This window comes from Mixophyes fleayi, chromosome 8 (assembly GCF_038048845.1).
Source record: "Mixophyes fleayi isolate aMixFle1 chromosome 8, aMixFle1.hap1, whole genome shotgun sequence".
NCBI lineage: Eukaryota > Metazoa > Chordata > Amphibia > Anura > Limnodynastidae > Mixophyes > Mixophyes fleayi.
The window spans coordinates 93,495,208-93,507,433 of NC_134409.1; the positions used below are offsets into that span (position 1 = coordinate 93,495,208).

At 41.8% G+C, this 12,226-nt stretch overlaps 1 protein-coding gene across 3 annotated transcripts in view; it reads left to right on the forward strand.

Moving 5' to 3' along the window:
* UBN2 (ubinuclein 2) overlaps positions 1-12,226 on the forward strand; it is an 81,217-nt gene that overhangs the window by 13,268 nt on the left and 55,723 nt on the right. For all 3 annotated transcript variants that reach the window (XM_075182883.1, XM_075182884.1, XM_075182885.1), the window contains 4 exons: positions 3,807-4,293; positions 4,381-4,451; positions 4,919-5,048; positions 10,750-10,868. In XM_075182883.1, the coding sequence (XP_075038984.1) occupies positions 3,807-4,293; positions 4,381-4,451; positions 4,919-5,048; positions 10,750-10,868 (807 nt within the window). The remainder of the gene's footprint in view (positions 1-3,806; positions 4,294-4,380; positions 4,452-4,918; positions 5,049-10,749; positions 10,869-12,226) is intronic.

Genomic DNA, 12,226 nt, shown 5'->3' on the forward strand with positions numbered 1-12,226 from the left:
ACTCTACAGGAGTACTGAAAGGACATTGTGTTACTAACAACTAACTAAAGTGAAATGTATGAACAAAAAAGGACTCCTTAGGGACGTGTCACCTTCGACTGTTTGGGGTTTTACTTGGTCTCCACTCTGCTTCAGATCTTCAGCTGCACACTCAATGAAAGTGGTAATTGTTTTTCTCTAGGACAGGGAACGCTTACGAATGGTTCCAAGTCCTTTAGCTTGGCTCTCTGTCTTGGTGTGTGCATGAGCAGTCGGTGAGCTCTGTGAACTGGCACAAAATTAAAATCATTACACCAGATCTGCTTCCGAAAGTTAGTAGACTGGTGTTGCCTGGGTAGCTAGCCCAGTCCTCAGCTTACACCTCAAACAGTGTCGCCAGGTTCAAAAGAAGGTAAGCCCCTGCACTACAGAATCTAATGCACTACCTGTGCTAGAGACAGGAAAAAGACAATGAGGAAGAGGAGCTTCCTTATATACTGTTAAGAGGCGTTTTTACTTAAACTGAAAAGGGAAATTACCCATTGTAATGACTTCCGTGGAGAATTGAAAAGGAAAATGTATTATTCTTTGACTAGTAATGTCGAATGTTTTCAAAACCTATGGATATCTTCCACAGTTGTTTATACGAGGATGTGACATTTATTGTTTTGCTCATCAAACCCTTATTGTGAAATATATGGTTATTATAGGTCAGAGGGTTATATTTACTAAACTGCAGGTTTGGAAAAGTGGAGATGTTGCCTATAGCAGCCAATCAGATTCTAGCTGCCATTTTGTAGAATGTACTAAACAAATGATAATCAGATTCTAGTCATTTATTTAGTACATTCTACAGATGACCGCTATAATCTGATTGGTTGCTATAGGCAGCACTTTTTCAAACCTGCAGTTTAGTAATTATAACCCTGAGTCTTTATTTGGCCCCAAAGCTGTATTACATAAGGCTCACTAAATTCGAAGTTGGATTTCTTATATCTATATTTCACAGTAGGGTGGTCTTTTATTCCATTTTATAATACAACTCCCCCAAAAGAAAAGCACAGAAATAAAAAAAAAAACATTTATGCACACAGATGGTTGTTAACACCGATATCCATGCACATAAGAGCTGTCTGGTGCTGAATAGTGATTCTCTGGCATTTAGGAAGATTTAGTAGTCTTCCTGTGCTCATCAACCCCTAACCGCTCATAATTACACACTGGTATGCCTTACATAATATATACTAGATTTCGAACATAACTATTATCCTGCTTTCAGTGAGCCCCTCCACCTCTTATGTGGTATGTATAAAGCATCTAATATTAAGTAGTTCTGTACAATTTGTAAGTGGTACAGACATTTTCCCTTCTCAACCATTAAATAACAATTATCTAGCAAAGTGATTCTGTTAAAGACAATGTAATATGAAAAATTATTTTTGTTTAATTCTGTCTAGTACAGTGTTTGTACATGCTAGAGGTAGTTTTGTTTTTCCTTTGTGCACTTATGAAAAAACCCAGGGGTTGCCTGCTGCTACTTAACTTGCTTCTTGTCACAGTTTTTTTTGTTCTTTCTGAACTGGCAATGCACCTACTGATATTATGATCTAAACCAAATGATGCCATGTAATCTTTTGCCACTAGGCTATGTCCCAACCTGTGAGATGTTGTGAGGATTCACATCTTGGTAATATTGACCGAAGAGTTATGGCAGGAGATAAAAGGGTTTATGGGGTGGATAAGTGAGAATGTCATCTATGATGAATGGTAAAACTGGGTACACACTACAGAAATTTCGACCACCTTTTTATGCAGAGCGATTTTACATGCGATCGATGACCTGATCGCTCGGTCCATGGACTGCATACACACTAGCCTTGTTTAGGACGATAAAGGGAAGAGCGGACGTCCCTATAGCGACTTTTTACAGCCATGTTGTGGTGAGCAATGACTGTAATTTCATACTCACTGTTGTGGATCGGTCGGAAGTTTACACACTGCACAGCGGAAACGAGATTGGACCGAAAATATTAAACGGTACGACCAACCAAATGAGGCGATAATCGTCCATTTGGGCAGACTTTTGACCATTGTCACTGCACCCACTGACCCGACTTTTAAACAAGCGTTCGTATGTCGGCTGTTTGAGCCGATTATTGGATGAAAACAGTGTAGTGTGTACCCAGCTTAAGCTCTGCAAGTAGTTACTTGAACTATCATTTATCTCCTAATATTTAATTTAGACAGATAGGGAAATAGCTTATCCATTTTATAATTTCATTATGCCACTTGTAACTAACTCATTGTTAAATTGTATTACTTTATTTGACTAAACATTTTTATGTAAATATATATCAAATCTATTTGTATTTTGAGGTCTTATCCCTGTTTTTTGCAGCGTTGTCTATACTTTTTATTGAACGTTTGTTATAGCATTGCACATTTCTTTCATTCTTTCTTCTGTGGTGTTTTAGCCCTTGCTGCAGATTACTGTCGTGTATTTGTATTTATTGTAAGCATATATAAAGCAACTTGGGAAAAATAGAAAATTTTTGACATATTCAAAATGGTCTTATATTGGATTAAACTAGCATATATGAATGTCAAAATATTTTTGGAGCGGTTTCCTTTCCAAAAGTATCGGTGTTCAAGTCTAAAGCTGGCCACATAATGTTGTGAACGATTTGGCTGATTAAGACTACAGTGTATGATAGAGGTATCTGTCAAGGTTTAATTATTCCAGTAGCTAACAATTCCTGTGTGAGCACTCATTGCTTGACTGCATGAATGAGGCCCACCTTATCGGACTTTTCGGATCCATTGAATATTAGCCCTTAATGTCCCAACCAGTGTGACATTTTTATGTTTTGTGGTACCTAAAACTGTTAAAGGTTTTATCTGTATTGGTTCTCTTAGTACGAATGTTACATAGAGAGCGCTTTTGGAAACTTACATAATTTGTGTGTCAGAGTAACATAGATACTAATTGGTAAATGTCAACATTTACCACTTGCATAACCCATAGCTTACGCATAATGGATATTTTCAGAGTTGGATGTGTTTTGCATCCAAAATATACACGTAACTGTCACAAAAGTGATCCTTTTAATTTGGGTAGTAATGTTAAATTCTTTCTCATGGAGATGTTTCTAGAAGTGCTAGCATATCCAATTTAATTTGTCTAGGTGTGTTGGGACCTGTAGTGCCACACAAGTAATTTGTATATCATTTAATAATTTTAATATGTGTTATCCCAACACAAACTACTCAGGAATCCCAAACTAGGGACTCACTTTTTTTTGGGGGGTTTCTTGTAGTCCTTGGGGATGCTAACCCGCAATCAGCGACAACCAACCGACTACGAGTACTGATCATATGCCTTCTGACGTGTATCTGCGGCTGCATCCACCTCTAATTATTTACACGAACGTGACTTTGCTATATTTGGTTTAAGCTTGCATGCTCCTTCTCTCCCCTGTTACCTTCTCTAGGCAAAATTGGCCGCTAGTCAGGGATATATAGAAATCTTAATATGTATGTATGTATACATTATATGGAAAAATGTGTATTACGTGAAAAAAAACTTGTTGTCTTATTGACTTGTGTCCTATTCTGATTAAGGTTTAATGTGTTATATGAAGTTGATAACAATGTTACTATACACTACTATTCAGTCATTTGGAAAAATATTGCTGTGTTGTGGCATAAATGCAGAAAACCCATCTGGCAGTTATCAGCTAACTTAGAAAACCAAAATGATTTTTAGGATATTGCATAATTTGGCTTTTTTTATTTTTTTTTTTTTTATTTTGTTTCTTCTTTTTTAGTGTGGTGGCATTTAATGCTCATAAACCTGACAAAAAGAAGAAAAAGCTGTACAAAGATTCCCTATCCCTTGCTGCAATGCTTCGGAAATTTCAGAAAGAAAAAGATGCAATGCGGAAAAATGAAAGTAGGCAAAATTTACCTGCAGTAACAGTAGTGTCTACTCCAAAACTCAACCCAGTTCCTATTGCAAATGATTTCTCTGATCTGACTCTTGGTAATGACCCAGTTCTTGCTATATTTGGTGGTGGTAGTGAGCGGGAGCTCCTACAAGAGGCAGAATGTGCACTAGAAATGCTGAGTGACTTTGATTTTGATAAACTTTTGGACTCTGCATCCAATGACAGTCCTGCAGCTTCTGATCCTGGGGAAAATGGCAGTATTGGGCAGTCAACAAATCTTTCCCAGGTGCAAATACCGAAACAAGTGCCCCCTCTTCCTGATGGTCTTCCAGCAAAGCTGGAAAAACGGATTGAGGATCTGCAAGTGGTATGTACAAGCGCGTTGGATCCATCTACATATTTTTTTTCCTTTGCATGTCTTTTTTGTTTAATATTTTTCTTTTAATCCCCAAAGGCTGCAAAAATGTTTGATGAAGAAGGTCGGAAAAAATTCTTCACTCAAGAGATGAATAACATTTTGATAGAGTATGTAAAACGTTTATTGCTTTTATAAATTAAAACTGTAGTTTGTCATTTGTATACTTATTTTTGAGGCACAAATGTGATAAAAATGTAAGCGTCACATTAACGTTTTCTTTGGGAATACATAATCTTGTTTAAAATGCGACTTACTGAGAATCTAAAGATAGTTAAAAGGTTGATTTAAAAAAGGAGAAATATAAAATAGTAAAAATTTGAAGAAATGGCTTTTATGATATACTGTATAAGTATTGTTGTCCAAAGAAATACATTCATTGTACTGTGATTCCTTTCCCAAACTGAATTTGTTGTTTCTATTCTACAAAACAAGTCTTAACAAGCTTGTAACGTTTGAAATAAAATGAAACATTTGTGCTTGTATTGTATTTAAGTGAAATATTTTAAACCTATGAAAACATGCCTATATGGTACTGTGGAAATTCCAACATCATAGTTGTGTTTTTTAATTCTAGCATAGAGTTGCAGCTGCTGGAACTGACCCCATCAAATAGAAATGAGGTGTATGGTTACATTGAAGCATTTGTACCATGTACAAAGGATACACTTGTCAAGCGCCTGAAAAAACTTCACCTTCATATACAGGTATCATTGATATCTCATTGATTTACCAGTGGTCATTACTACACTTTTTCAACAATTGCAAAATTACTGAACTAAATGGCAAAATCAAGTCCTTTTAATTTCCACTGTCTTCAGTTGTAAAGCATCTTGGCACTGTGGAGGGTTGTCAAATAAACATTTTTAAAACGGATTAGAAAAAAAAATATTTTTTAATGATTGAAGCAGCTTGGTCATGTCTAAATCCTAAATGAAGACTTTTTGAATATGGTAAAAAAAACATTGCTTTGGCACATTTTCTCAGGCGTCCGTTAGGGGACGCTGGAACCATGGACTATAGACATATGTTCAGCTTGGGCAGTCTGATGGCGGTAGGTTCACCTTATCAGTTGCCTTTGTTTAGATATTCTGGTTTAAGGACCTCTTCGCTATCACTCTTTAGGTTGTCAGGCTTTGAAGATGTGACTAGTAAAACACTTGTTCTTGAGGCCCGGGTTTTCTCGCACATGGTTGAGTATCATAATAAAGGCAAGGAATAATCTTTCTCTGCAAATTATTGGGTATTGGAGGCTTACATCTTTATCAGATGGAATCGGATTTATCGAAAGTATATAAATCCTCTTTTCTCTTTCATCCCATCTGGGAGACACTGCTACCATGGGGACGTTCTAAAACAGCCCCATTAAGGGAGGGATTGCTCTGACAGCCCGGCGGGTAGAGCACTACTGCCAAAAAAAAAGTGTCTGACGCAAATACATTGCATTCATTAAATTTGGTAAAAGTATGGACCGAGGATGATGTGGCTGCTCTGCACAACTGTAAGCTAAAGGCCCCATTTCATGCAGCCCATTACGCCCCCTCTGAATGAGTAGAATGGGCTACATTAGGATCTGGCACAGGTCTGTTAGCACTGACACAAGCCTGCTTAATAGTAGAAGTAAGCCACCTAGCAATCGATTGCTTAGAGGCCGGCCATCCTCGTTTTAGAGGTGTCAAACCAAATAAAAAAAATCTGCACAATGAATCTTTGATGTCCTCCTGACAAGTTCTTAGAGCCCTGACCACTGTGGGCCACCCTTAAATACCAGGACCACTTTCTTGGCTTACATGAAAGCTGGACGCCACCTTTGGTAGGAAAGTGGGAACTGTTTTGAGAACCGCCCTATCATTGTGAAAGATAAGGTATGGTTCACGACATGAGAGCACCCAATTTGGAAACTCTATGAGCTGATGCAATGGCTAGTAGAAATGCCACTTTTTCATAGTCAAGAACCTTAATTATGGAGTGCATAATGGTTCAAAAGGAGGCCCTTGAAGCATATCAAGTACCAGGTTAAGATCCCAGGGGGATGTTGGAGGAACATATGGAGGTTGAATATGTTGACTCCTTGCAAGAAGGTCCTGAAATCCGGAATGTCTGCCTAACGCAGGTGATATACCAAAAGGGCGATATCTATACTTCCAGTGAACCTAGAGGGAGGCCCGCATCTAATCCATCCTGGAGAAAAGCCGGAAACCACGGAAGACAAAAGGCAGCCGTGTGGCATGGTCGGCTCACACCATCTGATGTAGGTTTGCCAGATGCGGTGATAAATACTAGTAATAGCTGTCAAAGATGTTTTAGCCATAACTGTTTTTCTAGCCCGAAGGAGGGTGTTCACTACTCGTGGAGAGAACCCTCTGGACCTCAACAGCCATGCCGATAAATTGAGCCGAGGCAATTCCTGATGTCTGAATGGTCCTTGCTGAAGAAGTTCTTCTCGAAGAGATCATTGCAGACCTGGGCCTACCGCTAGCCCCAGAATTTCTGCGTACGAAACTCGCCTTGGCCAAGTAGGGGCAACTAGTAAGACTGGGGGTCCTCTTGCTTTACTCGTCAAATGACTTTGGGAATCATAGGGATGGGAGCAAACGGGTATCCCGTCCTGAAGACCCATGGCATTGTCATTACATCGATGGCCACCGCCAAGGGGTCTCTTGCTCCAGAGCAAAACTGAGGTACCTTCCTTTTGTGACGCGATGTCCAGGTTCGGGATCCCCCATTGTAGGACCAGAGACTGGAAGACCTCCGGATGAAGCTACCACTCGCCTGTCAATATCGCATACCGGCTGAGAGAGTCTGATTCCTGGGATAAAAATTGCTGATATAGCAGCAACGTGGTTCTCTGCCCGGTCAAGATCTGAGCAGCCACCCTCATTGCTCTTTTGCTTTTGGTGCCCCCCCCCCCCCCCCCCTTCTGTTGACATAAAACACTGTCGTCGCATTGTCTGTGCGCAGATGCCTGGGTGTCCATAAAGTATCGTCTGGGCGCTCTCTTAGGCCATTATCATGGCTTTTAGCTCCAGAATGTTGATGGGGAGAGAAGCTTCCCGAGTGGTCCAGAGTCCCTGGAGCCGTAACTGATTACCACAGCCCCCCATCCTGTCAGGCTGGCGTCTGTGGTTGCTTTGCCCCATGGTCCTGGATCTTGGTACCTTCCCGCTGTCAGATTGTCCTGGACCGTCCACCATCTGAGGGATGCTTTCGCCTCTGGTGACAATTGTATCAGTTGTCCCTCTAATCTCAGATGGGATCCTAACCACTTTAAGAGGTGCCATTGAAAGCGGCGTGAGTGCAGCCGACCATGAGGAATGGTCTCGAAAGTCGATACCATCTTTCCTAATAGACGCATGCACAAGTAGACCGACGGTCTGTGGCAGGTCATAACCCAAGCCGTCTGGTTCCTCAGAGATTTGTCCTCCGGAAGAAAACCTTTTGTTAGTGTCCATGATTAGTTCCAGAAAGGTCATTTTCTGGCACGGACCGTCAAACTGACTTTTCCTCTGGAAGCTTGGGAGATGGACGTTTCGTGGATGAGGAAGACCTACCTCTATACGATTGTCCTCTAGAGGCTGAAGTTCTCGGTCTATGTGTCTGGCCCCGGCCAGCGAAGCTCCCATGCAAGGACTGTCTAAATGAACAAACTTGGTGCCCTAGGTTTTGGGACATTTACTGGAAGAAACCTGCTTTTTGTCTTCTGTGGCATGGCAAATTATGCTGTCCAGTTCAGTGCTGAATAACGCTCCCCCTGAATAAGGGAGGGATTCTTATGACTTTTTTTTTTTTTTTTTAATTCCGTGTCTGCATCCCAGGACCTAAGCCATAACTATCTCTTGGCTGCTACTGCGGTTGCAGAAATAGATGAAGAAATGGAGATTGCATTCTGGGCAGCCTTGTAGAAGTATCCAGAAGCCTTCTTGCGATCCAGGGCAATGGGGAGCAATTCTGAATTTTGCAGACCCGCTGCTAATTGGTCAGCCCATGTTTCCATAGCCCTGGCAACCCATGCCGATGAAAACATAGGTCTGAATGATGTACCTGCTGCGGTATAAATGGACTTTAAGCATCCCTCTATTTTGCGGTCAGTATTATCCTGCAGGGTGACTCCATGGGATAGTTAGTGTGGTGTGCTAAGCGTGCCACCAGTGAATCAACCCTTGGAACCTGGTCCCAACGGTTGAGGTCCTCCTCCTTTAATGGATATAAAGCCAGATACTTTCGGAACAGTAAATTTCCTATCTGGTTGAAAGAAATAGTGGAAGCATCCTGGAAACAGTTCTACTGATGGATGAAAGCGGATTGCTCTTTCCCTAGCTTTTTTTGAAGAGACTTTGATCTAGTCTCCTCTTCTAGATCCAGAATACCTAATGTCTGGCGAACTTCTACCACCAGGTCGTCAATACCTTGATATCTGGAAGACCCTTTTGGGCCTATGACCTGTGTAGAATCAGTCTTCTATCGGTTCACCCTCCTCTTTGACGATCCCTTCGAATCAGAGGGTCAGAAGGGGGTTAGTGGATCAGTGTTGCTTCTTTTTGGGTAAGGGTCTTGGCGCATCCAAGAACCGGTTTAACCTATCAAGTCCTCTAGCTAGGGAAGCCGACAAAGCCAGTTCTCATGTAGGAGGGTCTTGTGAGGTGAGGACAAACAGTACCAGTCTGTCCTAAGTCTGTGGCCTCGGTGGTCCCCGTAGTCCTGCCTGTGATGTGGGGGTCAATTGCTATTGAGGTAGAGGGAAGAACTGTAACCGTTGGAATCTGTTGACTTGGATAGCAGCTTAACCAAAGTGTCAGGGCATTAACCCATGCTGGCGTTTTCGCTAGTGGCAGTGCGCTAACCTGAGCCTGTACTGCCGGGGTACCCCCGCTGCAGTCAACACACAGCGCCCCTGGGTCCTGTAGTCCCATTGGTAACTTATCTTACACTTGGAACAGATATAATATTTTGTCTGAGGTGCCTTTCCCTTATCAGACTTTTTTTTAAGGTAGCAGTATAACAGTAAAATAATGAAATACAGGTAATCAATCACAAGCAAACAGATAACGAGCTAGTCAAAAATTAGTATCCATTGCAAAGACTGTTATGCAATTAGTATTCTATATTTTATTAAAAATGCTATTGCAACAACAGCTTTAGTTTCAGTATACCCTTATCTAAGATATAGAGATATAAGAAAAGTGGTACTTAAATCAGGCTAAGATGTCTTCTGGCGCAGGAGAGGTCTGTCAGCAACTCTATGTCCCAGAGATTGTCTGCTGCTCTTTTCCTGGGCAGTGTTTGGCGCCCTTGGAATAGTTCACTTGCTTCAGACTGCGTCGGGGGCACTCTGTCCTTAGTACCCTCCTACTCGATCTTTTTTATGCTCCTCCACAAGTTTTCTGCTGTTGAAAGAGAGATCTGCTGCATCTATATTATGCAGCAGTCGCTAGTAGCAGATTTCTGGTGGCCGTTTTTTTGTCTGCACAAGTACCCCCCTCCTCTTCTGAGGAGGGAACTTGGTATGATCCAATATGGTGGTCCTTGACGATCCGATTTACCGGCGCTTTTTGCCGTTTAGGTAGCGCTGGTATCATGGTCCTGTAGCAGCCTGGCAGTGGCTATAAACCGCTTGTCATCGCTGAGTGTTTGTTAAAAGATTAAAATAAAAAACAAAGTAAAAAAACTCACTGTCTGAATAAGTGTGCTCTGTAAGCTAACAGAGCACACTGCTGCAAAAACGTTAAATTAGGAGAAAAATAGAATAATTTTTTCCTGATAAGTGCCCAAGGGAGGGCCTACTTTTATAAGACTGGAGAGGCTACAGGGTTTGCAGAGGAGAGGGGTTTGTCAGCTTTGATACATTAACAAAGTTAACTAGTTAAGTGTCAACTCAACCCACTCTCCCAACCCCATAGTAGCACTGTCCCCCAGATAGGCTGAAAGAGAAAAGGTATTTTTGTACTTTAAAATCTTTTTCAAGGTTCATTGTGGCACACTGGATGCCAATCCATTTTCTGCGTATTTGTCTAATTTTCTATTTGTCTTTCTAGGGGACTTTGTTGGGGCGGGTGAATAGCCCAATTTTCAGTGGACAATTTCTTAATGCCCAAGCTCCTACAGCCACCTCTATAATATATGGTTCTAATGTCTTCCATTGGACTTTGATAAAAGCACTTATGGATTGATTACAGTGCCTAAAACAATGAAAGATTGTGTCATTAAAAAAAAAAATACTCTACAAAATGAGCTTCCATTCCCATTTGTGTGGAAATGTCTCCATTTGTAATTTTATTATCTGTGACCTATTAAAACTCCCATGTTGTGTACTTGTTAAGCTACCAAAGTAAAAATGTTAATAAGAAACTTTCATTTGTCTAAACTAATCTCATTATTTTGCTAGGATTCTTATACATTTTTATATTATAGGATGACCGACTGAAAGAGCCACTACAGAGGCTAAAACTGGCCATTAGCAATGTGATGCCTGGCCAACTGAACAGATACCAAGAGGATTGCCAAGCACATAATCAGGCCAAAAATGCAAAGTATGTACCATGTTGAGTTTAGCATTTACTTTTACACTTTTACTCTTTCAATCAATCAATCTGGGGGACACTGCTACCATGGGGTTGTAGGTGTGGAGCGTGGGAGTTGGCACTCAAGTAGTTAACTTGTTAATGTAAACATGCTGACAGACCCCTCACCTCTGCAACCCCCCTGTAGCTCCTCAGTGTAGGTTAAGTTCCCAAGAAGTCGGGCTTACTACGTACTGACGAGAGAAAAGTAATAAGGTTCTTTTCTTTTATTTCATTATTTTACCTGTTTTATTTTTTAAATAGGTGCACAGCCTGCTTCAGCTTGCGATTAGAATCGGCACACTATACAGAAAATGCAGGCTGTGTATAAGCTTTCTTCTGGTAAGAGCCCACAAGCTCTCACTGACAGCGCAGATTTTGGAAGTGTGACAAGCAGCTTCATAAGTCGTCGCACTACGTGGTGCCTGATGACCGGCACTACTTCTGTTTATAGAGTGCCGCGATTCCGCGCCATGGCGGACGACATATTATGGCCACTAGCAAGTTCCCCCCTTATACACAGGGCCACCTTCAGAAAAAATCGGGCCCAGTACGGGCCACCCGGGCCCCACCCCCCCATGAGCAACACATACTTTCATACTTACCTGGGGCCCGCCGCTGGTCTCCGCTATTCTGTCTTCAGCCTGGCTGTCACCGTGACAGCCAGGCACCAGGATCCGATCACAGGGGTGGAGGAATCATTCCCCCTGCGATCATGTGATCTGTCACAGGCAGAGCACTGTTCGCAGGGGGAATGAATCCTCCACCCCTTCGATCGGATCCTGGTGCCTGGCTGTCACGGTGACAGCCAGGCTGAAGACAGAATAGCGGAGACCAGCGGCGGGCCCCAGGTAAGTCTGTGCTGAGCTGTTGTACCGGGCCCCCTGGTGAGCCCGGGCCCGGTACAACAGTACCCCCCGTACCTCCCTGATGGCGGCCCTGCTCATACAGCATGGGTATATTGTATTGTTACTCTGATAGCAGCATATACAAGGGAGTCAACACGCTGCATCACACATTCCTACTGGGGGCATAATACATAAGGTTCTATACATATATCAAACTACATAGCATGAAGATACATCTTTCGACTGATAGTCAGAGATTAGATAGTATATTGTACACTTTTCTTGTGTTATATAATTGCTCTGTTTCTTTATTATTATTTTCTGTAATTGCTTTCCTCTCAAAATGTCTGATAAATGAAAAGTACCTAGAAGAAAGTACTTTACTTGCTCAAAATGCAAGCTAAAATTGCGAAATGTACAGCAGGACCCAGGTGCGATCTGCGTAGACTGCTAGGTGGGTCTCTAGCAGGGCCGGATCTA